This window comes from Patagioenas fasciata, chromosome 7 (assembly GCF_037038585.1).
Source record: "Patagioenas fasciata isolate bPatFas1 chromosome 7, bPatFas1.hap1, whole genome shotgun sequence".
NCBI classification, from domain to species: domain Eukaryota; kingdom Metazoa; phylum Chordata; class Aves; order Columbiformes; family Columbidae; genus Patagioenas; species Patagioenas fasciata.
The window spans coordinates 10151074-10160902 of NC_092526.1; the positions used below are offsets into that span (position 1 = coordinate 10151074).

A 9829-nucleotide genomic window follows, 5' to 3' on the forward strand; every position below is an offset into this window, starting at 1 on the left:
CAGGCCCGTCTGTTCCCTGGCACCACCCCGGCGCAACGGCTCCTTCCCCTGCCCGAGCCGAGCCCTGCGACCGCAGCCCGGGGACAGAGCGAGGCTGCGTCCATCGCCCGCCCCCACGACCGCACGGCCAGCACCAGCATCGTCACGGCCATGGGCCGCAGCGGGGGCGGCTCGGCAGCCCCGTCCCGTTCCCCTAAACCTCAACCCCCGGCCCGCGATGGTTATGCTGCTGTCGCAGTTTTTATTCTCACCTTTCTTATCTCCAAACTGACAAACTGACCAAGAACAAACAAAGAAACTCTTTTTAATGTAAGGGTTGCTCACCTGGTGCAGTAAAGATCAGATCTCAGAGCAAAGTACTTCTACTTCCAGCAAAGTTTGGTGCCTCGGCTTACTCAACCGGAAGACAGAGCTCCATTAGCTCGTTTACATACACTCTTTTAAATCTGTTTCAAAGGCATTTGATGTAGAGCATAGAGATGCACCTTGCGCGCTGCTGTCAACGGCCAGCCCGAAGCTGGGGCTCGGCCGCTACGTGTTCAACTCCCCAACAGAGGGAAAGTTGCAGATTCAGGTTTTTTTAACTCAAAATTTATAGCCCTCTTCTCCAATTTTCAGCCCTTCGCCATTCAGCAAAGCTTTCTTCCAAACGGTTTTAGATTCAATCGGAAACCGTTTGAGCTGTGTTTTGATCCGACCGCAGCTCTGCTTTTATTTGTTGTAAGACAAAATAAAAGTTAAATCGAATCGGTTTCACCGGCAAGAAGCCGGAGTCCGGGGGCGAGGCGGCGCGGAGTGAGGTCCCCGCCGGGACCGCCCGCCGCATCCCCCGGGACGCCTACGGTGGCTTCGGACGCGCTGGGCGGCCGTCCTGGGGGCGACAACCTTGGCAAGACCCGTCTCTATAGCCCCCCCGCCCCGCTCAGCCGCGATCGGCTTCGGATAAGGCTTCGCCTGTTTGGCGAGTGGAGCTCGTACCTCCGCTTAGTCACTTGTTAGCGCTGCTTAGGACCTTACCCGACGGGGAGAGAGAAGTGCAGTGCTTGGTAATGTTCATTGTAAACCACTGTGATATTCACTCACTTAATTCCGGCGTGGACTCAAGCACCGCAGGGAGTTGCGGAGTGAGCCCGGTACCGGTGCCGGACCCCCGAGGTCCCCCCTTGTCGTTGCAGTCTGACTCCCAGCGCCCTTCGGCGGCTCGGACACGGCACTCGGTGCCCAGGGGCAGTGCATCTCCCCTCGGACGGAGCCGAAGCGAGGGCCCCCCGCACCCACGGCCCTCCAAGCACAGGGGAGGGGAGCAGAGCCTTCTTGTAAAGCTCCCAGCCGTCGAAGCCCGCAAGATAAACATCGTTAGAAATCATTGTAATTGGGATTGTGAAATCTGACCTCTGACCCGTCGGGCTACGTGTCACAACCGTGTCTGCTTTGATTCCTCGAAAGGCAGCACAAAGGAACAAGCTCCGTAACAGGAGGCAGCGGGATCTGCACCCCGGCCCGAGGGGAGTGACGAGGGGACCACGCGTGGCCTTGCCCCCCTTCCCCCGCGACTCATTTGCATATGCAAAGCAGCAGGTCACCGGGCCAAACCCCCCCGAGGGTCGCCTGGCCGGTGCCGGGGTCCTGGAAGCGGTTGTGCTCAGCTCTCGGGGTACTTTGGAGGGAGAAATGAGCGTCGGTGCGTCCTTCCACCAGTGGGGTCGGGGGTCGCCTGTTTGGTGTTGACTGAGAGTCACACCCCACAAACGCCCTGCTGCTTGCCGAGAGTCGGGGTGTGGGGGAGCCGACCCCCAAGGCAGGGAGGGAGGGGAAGGTACTGCTTTTCCTCCAGGGCTTTTCCTTCTGGGATTGTGGGTGCCCCCTCCTGGGGCTTGGGCTCCCCGGTTTCATCCATCCTCTCAGCCCCTAGCTCTCCGCCAGCGTCCCCGGTGCGTGTTCCCCGCCTCCCCGCGCCGCTCCGCGCACACCTGGTCCCTCTCCGACGGGGAGGATGCTCTTACGTCTCGGCTCCTCGTAGCCGACCACGGGGCTGTTGCTGAGCCCCGGAGGGAGTCCCCCCCTCGACTGCCGGCCGGAGAGCAACCCCGCGGGGCTGTCTCTCCCCGGCACCCACGAAAGACCGAGGTCGTTCGTGGAGCCAGCGAGGGCAGCCGGCCTGCAGCGGGCCCCTCATATGCCCCGCTCAGCTGCTCTCGCCAAGAAATCCTAGAAGCATAATTACATTAAAAATCCTGATTTGTTTAAATAATCCTCTTTAGGCTCTCCTTAATCTGCCCTATATTTTCCCCGTCGTCTTTATTCCTGACTTGTCCAGCTCAGTTGAGCTTGGCTGGACACCCTGTGTCTGAGGAAATCCCTCTTCAGCCTCCTTCGCCGGAGATCCCCACCCTGCGGGTGATCCCCGCGCCCGGGAGCCTGTTCCGGCTGCAGGTAGGTAGCGGGGATCTGTCGGTGGGGCAGGGGTAGGCGAGGGACCCCTCGACTTGGCAGTGCCGGATCCTGCTTTCAGAGAGCGTCATTACTCGATTTTTAAGAAGAAATTACACTTATCGCCTGTACGGCTCCAGGCAGCAGCAAGTGAATGGGGGCCGGAGGAGGTTCTGCCTCTGTCCCGCAAACCCCGCAGCTGCCCCCGGCGGGGTGGCCGCTTTCCACCCCGAGTGGTGCGATTCATGCTTTGAAGGATGGTTTCTTTTCCTCGGTGCGGAAGACTTTATGTTCCAGTCCCATCGAAAAGAGAAAGAAATGCACAACTTTAGATGGCGCTGTACAACATTTATTTAAACCCTCCGAGTATTCCCGACTCCTCGGCCTGCAGAGAGGAGTAGAGGCCTCGGCGGGCAGAGCAGAGCTGGGCTAGGCGGGAGTGGGGTGGGATGCGCAGGGGTGGGATGTGATGGGATGCAGGAGCGGTTCTGCCCCGGCGGCCGCGGGTGTGGAGGGCGCGGTGCTGTCGCTGGGCATAGTAGCCCCGGCCTGCGCCTCCATCTCCGGTCGGTGACAGCTGACTGCAGTGCTAAGCAGAAATAGTTAAAAAATAAAGAAAAATCCAGAAGCCATCTCCCGCTGCATCTCTGCTCCCGTTCTCCTCGCACAGACGGGAAAACCTCTAACGCCTCTGACGGGGAAAGGATGGGTGAAGCTGCAGATTTGATAGGAGCTGCAGGCTGTGCCGCCCGGGTATGCTGCTGCTCGTCCACGTCCGGGCCCGCCTGACCCCTGGGGCAAGAGATCGGCGTCGCCCCATCCTCTGGGATCCAGGAGAGGGGCTCCCCTGGCTCGGATCTCACCCCAGCTCCAGCTCTGCCCGCCTCTCTGCTCCTCCCCGCCGTCTGTGGGCCTCTGGGAGGGATTCAGAGGAGCAGAAAGAAAGATAAAGGAGAGGAAAAGCAGACAGGCAGTCCCGTCGCGGGGTGGGGGGGGGGCGGCGGCTATCCACCCACCCCGGCGCCCGGTCTCTGCAGGGACCGCGGGGAGCGGACCCCCAGCGCTCGTCCTCGGCTCCGCGGCGCCCCACGCAAGGCCCGCGTGGATTGCAGGTCCGACCATGGCGACCCTCGACGGCCTGAGGACAAAAGTACGGGCACGGCCCGACCCCAGCCAGACGGTGCCCCCGGTTCGGCCGCGAAGAGAGCCGCAGCCAAATTTAACCGGGGTGGGTGGAAAAGCGGAGCGGAGGCGACAGACCGGGAGTCCCGCTGTGCCGCCGGCCCTCCACGACCCCGCGCTTCCCACGCACACGGGCGAACGCGAGCCCGAGCCCTAAAAAGGGAAGCGCAGGGCAGGGGCAGGGAGCGCTCCCGGGGAGCCGCGGCGCAGCGCCCGGTGCCGAGTGGCAATCTCTCCGGTCCTCTCCTCGCCGCGGCTCTGCCCTGCCCGGGGAGATCTCCTCGCTGGAAACTCGGTATGGGAGCAGAACCTCTCGGAACGAGGTGAAGTCAAATCCCTTTTCAACACATCCCGGAGCTTTAAACGTCCAGACGGTTTCAGGCATTTTTCCTGCAGAAGCTGGTGATACATTATTACCATTATTTGTTTTTATTTTTTGTTAAAAAGGGAGATGCGGGAGGTGAGGCACAGTCGCAACAGCCAAAGAGAATTATTTTTTGAAAGGAGTTAAAAAATAATAATTAAAAAAAAACACACAAAAACCCTAAACAAAACCATAAAATCGAAGGTCTCAGACAGGCTTTGAAAGAAGGGATGGGCGGTTTAAAAATTGCTGCGCTGATAATCAAAAACAACACCTAAATACGTCTCCAAAATGGCAGTATATGCACAGCATATAATGTATGTACATATATATATTTAATTTTTATGGTTTTGTATATATATGTACATATATATATACAAACATCTATACACTAAAATAAAGAATTACAGTCAGCCTGGGTCCTGAACACAGTCTACACTTTATTTCAGACTACAGATTTCTGAACATAATAAAATCTTTGGCTTGTAGCGGCAGATTCAGTCTCGCAGTCTGTGGATCAGATTTATTTTTTTTCTCGGGGAAAAAAAAAAAAAGGAAAAAACCAGAAAAAAAACAGAAAAAAAAAGAGACAGAAATACACACATACAAATAAGATCAAACGAAAGAACAGAAAAGTAAGACATTTACTGTAAAACAAGAGCAACGGACATCGAGAATAATAAAATAAAAGCAAACAAAACGAAAAAACGAACAAACGAACAAAAGAGAAGGTAAGAGAGAGAGAGACAAGGGGAGAGAGAAACTGTCCAGCAAATAGAGATCGCTACACGTATTTCTTACCTGAAATTAAATATATACATGGTCATATGCTGTTTGGCTATATAGAGATAATTTTTAAGTGTTCATATTTTACTTTTTTTTTTTTCTTAATCGGAGTCCTTATACTATGGATAGACAATAGATCTGCTTTTAAACAGCACCTGTCCGCCTCCCGGCCGGCGGGCCGGCGCCGCGGCGCAGGGCTGTGAGGGCTGCGCCGCCTCACTCGCTCTCCTCTTTGTCCTGCACGGTGGTGGTGGAGTGGTTGTAGAGTCCCTGGGCCATGAGGTGCAGCGCCAGCCCGTTCTTGATGCCCGTCGCCTTCTTAATCTTGGCTCGTTTGTTCTGGAACCAGATCTTGATCTGGGACTCGTTGAGGCTGAGCTCCTGGGCCAGGCTCTGCCGCCTCTGCTCCGTGATGTACCGGTTCGCCTGGAACTCCGCCTTGAGCCGCTGCAGCTGCTCGGCCGTGAACGCCGTCCGCGGCCGCTTGTCCTCCTTCTCCGTCTTCTTCTTCTTCAGCTTTCTGGTGCGGGGGCCTGCGGGCAGGGCACACACACGCCACTGGGCAGGGCCGCGCCGCCGACCGACCGACAGACCGACCGACTGCCGCCCCCTCCCCGCCGACCGCCGGAAAAATGGCCGACGAACGAATTTCTGCCGGTCCCGTGTGTTTCCCCCACAGACACCCAATCCCGGCACCGCCGCCCCGGCACGGTGGAGGGAAGGACGGGCAGGGAGATGAGAGGTCCCGGCCAGGCCCCCCGCGCATCCCCCGCTACCCCGCCGAGCCGGTCCCGCCGACGGGAGCTGTTGCCCCCCTCGCCCCCTGCCCCGAAACACGTCGGGACGTCTCTGCGGGACAAGCCGGCCTTCCTCTGCACGGCCCAGGATCAAGGTCCGCCGGCCGGGCAGCGGCTCCGCGGGGGGCGAGGGTTCCCGTGGCCAGGCATCGAGGAGCCGCCGGGAGCAGCAGCCTGGCCGGGGGCTACTCCAGTCTGTGGGGAGCAACAGCTCAGACCCGGGAGTGCCTTCCCCGCTGCCACCTCGGAACCCCGCTGCCACCCGGGTCGTCCGGGCTCTCACATCCTTGTCGGGAACCCTCGGCCCCGCCTGCAGCTCCTTCCATGAACCCCCGCCGAAAGCGGTGCACCCACACCTCCCCAGTCCCAGGCCGGGATGGGATCAGGTGAAGTGCTACAGAGCTCGCCCGGGAAGCAGCCTGGCCCGGGGTGCATCCCGCAGGCAGCGCCCGCTCGGGGTTCTACACTCGGTCCTGTGCACGCCGGCCGGAGGCGAGTGGAGAGGGGAGTGGGCCCCGGAGAAAGGGATCTGTGAAAATCCCCCGACAGCTGCCGGGCTCGGCGGGCGGCCCCGGGCCCGCAGCACCCCGCCAGCAGCAGCCGCAACCGGAGCCGTGAGGCCTCCTGGCCGCCGAGTAGGCCGAAAGCTGCTCTCCCGGCGCAGTTCTTCCCCAGAGCGGGGGTTTTCCTTGCGGCTCGGCGGCGGCTGCCGGCAGGAAAAAGGACGGGGCCCGGCGGGATGCTCCCGAGCTCGGCCGGCGGAGGGACGGAGGGCGCGGGGAGTGAATCGCTTTGACCCGGCACCTTGCGGCGATGTGTCGGCGCCTCCGACCGCCGCAGCCCGCTCGTACCCAGAGCTGGGAGAAGCGGTCAGGACCAGCGGGAAGCTCCGAGCACAACAAAGAGGGCGGCCGAGCCGAGCTTAGTTTCCCCTCGCCCTTTCTACCCTCCGGGCTGGGGTAAGCAGGGAGCTTCGGGGAGCACATGCAGAATTAATTCTCTGCCCGAAGAAAGGGGAGGAAAGGAAATAAAGGCACAAGTGTAAAACGCCTGGTGCACGGTGGCACTGGGAATCGGTAGAAAAACACCCGTGGCCGGGCCGGCCGGGAGCGAGGGCCGCGCCGTCTGACAGCTCTATCACTCAATCAATCACCCAAGTCAATCAAAATGCCTTTTCTGAGTTTCAAGTCGCTGGACGTGTCAATAACTGGAGATGGAGATGGCTCGGCCGATAGCACCGCATCGACCGCCGGCGGGGAGCAGCCAGGCCAGGCAGCGCGGAGCCGGGCCGGGGAGCGCCGCCTTTACAGCGGCCCGGAGCGGCCCCCGGGCAGCCGGCCCCGTGCCCACCGGGGCGGCACAGGGGAACCCACCCCGGCCCCGGCCCGCGCTGGTGGATCGCTGGGTGCTGGCCGCGGGTGCCACAGGGGAAGCCTCCCTCCTCACCCTCTGCTTCTTTAAAAAAAAATTACAACTAGAAATAGAAACTAACGGTGATAAAATAAGGGACTGTTGGGAGCACCTAGGAGAGTGTAAACAGCGTGAAAGGGGGCGGCAGAACGGGGCCGAGGGCCGGGAGGGCCGAACAGGCGGCTTCCACCGGGGTAGTCCCAGTCAGAGGCACGTCACCCCCCGCGAGAACCGGGCCCCAAACCACGGCATAGAACACCGGCTCCCGCAGCAATGCGCGGCCTAAGGGCCTGCTTGGCTCTGCCTCGCTTCAGAGGCCCCCATAAACAGCCTCTCCACCACCTTCCTAAAAATAAACCCTTTTTCTTTGCCCTCCGACAAAACACTCCACACACGCCGCACCTCCAGCAGCTGCTCGACTCATGGCTCAGGTCTCCCCCACTACCCCCGAAAGGCCACCAGCAAAAATACGGGGGGGAAAAGCCCCAAAACAAGGGAGAAGACGAATCGCTGCCTGTTTTCGCAGCGCTTCCACTCCACGCCGCCGCGCTGCAGAACACCAAGGGATGCGGCAAGGCGGAGCGGGCGGGGGGCACGGGAAGGGGGTCGCTGCCCGCCGGCGGTCCGCAACGAAACACGGCCGAATCGGGGCCCAGCATCCCATTCAAATTTGGGAGATTCGGAGGAGGAAGGAGAGGTGGGGGTGGAGGGAACGCGTTTCCTCTCGCCCCGGGTGACCCAGGACGCCCCCCCCCCGCCTCCCCGCGCCTCCCCACGCGAGGTCCTCAGCAGGCCTGGAGCCAAAGCAATGGGGGGAAGAAGGAAAGGGGGGTGGGGGCGACCTTGTCACGATTTTAACAGCTCCCAGATGCGCCGCGGTTCCTTACCCGAGGACGGTCTGTCTGAATACCTAGTGCAGTAGACCCAGGCAGGCCACACCAGCGGCTGTTGCGAGTCGGGCTTTATAACAGGTCCTCCATTATTAGAGCCCATGAGGAGGATGGCGGGACTGCCGTGCTCCTCGTACTTCGCCGGGTGAGTTTCGCCCCCGTCGGCGGGAGACTTGGGAGCCCCCGACGCCGCCGCTGCCGCCGCGGCGGGACTGGCTTTGGCGGCGGCGGCTGCGGGCGGCGGCGGCGGCGCGGAGCCGTCGGGACGACAGTTCGAGTCCGGACAGAGGAGGGAGGGTGGGTTGGGCGGCCGGGCCAGCAGTGGGTTGACGTTTTCTCTACCTGAGCTCTGCCCCCGATCTCCGTCCCGCTCCCGGCTACCTCCTCCTCCGCCGCTGGCCGGCGCGGGCGGCTCCTTCTTGCAGCCGAAGTCCGGCCTCAGGATGTTGTCGATGAAAAAGTTGGTGGTGCGGTGGGGCGGCGGCGGCGGGGGTGGCGGCGGGGGCGGCGGGTGGCGGCGGCGGGGCAGGGGCAGGGGGCAGGGCGCGGCGGGGGAGGCGGGCGCCGGGCTGGGGGACACGGGTACGCTCTCGCCATCGCTGCCGCTGCCGCTGCTCGCCGGGCCGGGCGCCGCGTCTCTGTGGCCGTGCCCCTCCGGCGGCTCTTCCATGCTCAGCCCCCGCCACGGAGATCGCTGCCTCTTTTCCCCCCCACCCACCCGTTTTACGCCCACCCCACTTTGGCGGTGGGTGGCGGGGTGGAAAAGGGGGAGAAATAAAAAATTTAAAAGAGAAAAAAAAATTTAAAAAATAAAATCCACTTGTTGGGCTGGAGCTGAGAATTTTTTCTCCCCCTCGCACGGACGGATCCAAAACCGGAGAGACACTCGAGGGTTTCTTTCCCCCTTCCCCCGATCAGCTTATATTTCCACCACCAAAAAAAAAAAAAAAAAAAGGGGGGGGGGGAAGCAACACCAGACCCAAAAAGGTGTGCGGCAACACCGCAGCCCCCCCAAAAATCCCGCCCCCCGAAAACCCGTCAAAATCTGCCCATCTCCCCGCCGCCGCCGCGGCGGCTCCGCGCTGCCCCACTGTCACGCTGCGCTCTGCCCACGCCGCGGGCTGCCGGAGCCCTTCCCCGCCAGCCTGGAGCTGCACGCCGCCCGGGCCAATTTTTTTTTGTTTGGTAATTCTTTTTTTTTTTCCCTTTTTTGTTGTCTTTTTTTCTTCCTTAAAAAAAATATAATAATAATTTTTAAAAAAGGCCAAATCTCTGACAGCTCCGGTCCGTGCAACAAACTCTCCCTAAAAAATCCCTCAGCCACACTTTTTTCACTCGCACCGGAAGCACGTGAGGCGGCCCCGCACGTGGGGGCGGCCAATGGCGCGCGGCCGCTGCCGCTGACACCCGCGCCCGCACCCAATGGGCGCCCGACGGCGCCGCCGCCATAAATACCGCGTGGGGACGGGACGGGCCGCGACGGGGCGGGGGCTCTGCGCCCGCACCTACACGCGTGTATCGGCACCCTCCCCGGCCCGCCTTACCACCCCCAACCAGCCCCGGGAACAACTTCTTCCAGCCGCGCCGCATCCCCACCGTGTCCTGCGCGGGCCGCCGCGGGTGGCGGGGATTGGGTCACAGGCCGTTTTCCTATTGCCCCCCAATAATAAACCCCCCCTTCCTCCCCCCCACCAAAAAAACCGCAACTGTTTGTGTTCTTTTTCTTTTTTTTTTATTTTCTATTCTCCCACGGCTGGGTCAGGCAAGTGAGGGGAGGTGGGGAGCGGAGTAGGGGATGCCCGGAATCGAAACTTTCTTTATGAGGAATAAAAAATGAAAATAACAATACTAATAAATAATAATAAAGGCAGGAGCCACTGCCGGGGTGAGCTGGGCGTGCGGCTGCAGTCACTGGGCTGGTTTGTTCCTTTATTGTTGATTTGCTTGGTGTTTTGGTTTGTTTTGTTTTT

General features: G+C 60.5%; 1 protein-coding gene across 2 annotated transcripts; it reads right to left on the reverse strand.

Moving 5' to 3' along the window:
- Positions 1-3225: 3225 nt before the first annotated feature.
- EN1 (engrailed homeobox 1) lies at positions 3226-9169 on the reverse strand. 2 transcript variants are annotated; one of them, XR_011739949.1, is made up of 4 exons: positions 7857-9169; positions 4778-5295; positions 3447-4011; positions 3226-3345 (listed from the first exon to the last, which is right to left on the reverse strand). XR_011739949.1 is itself a non-coding variant. In XM_065841523.2 (2 exons), exons 1-2 carry the CDS (start codon positions 8527-8529, stop codon positions 4979-4981), a joined length of 990 nt encoding a protein of 329 aa, XP_065697595.1. In that variant the 5' UTR covers positions 8530-9169; the 3' UTR covers positions 4571-4978. The 2 variants fall into 2 exon arrangements, 1 of the variants encoding a protein (XP_065697595.1); XM_065841523.2 differs by lacking the exons at positions 3226-3345; positions 3447-4011 and having other exon boundaries at positions 4571-5295.
- Positions 9170-9829: the final 660 nt, after the last annotated feature.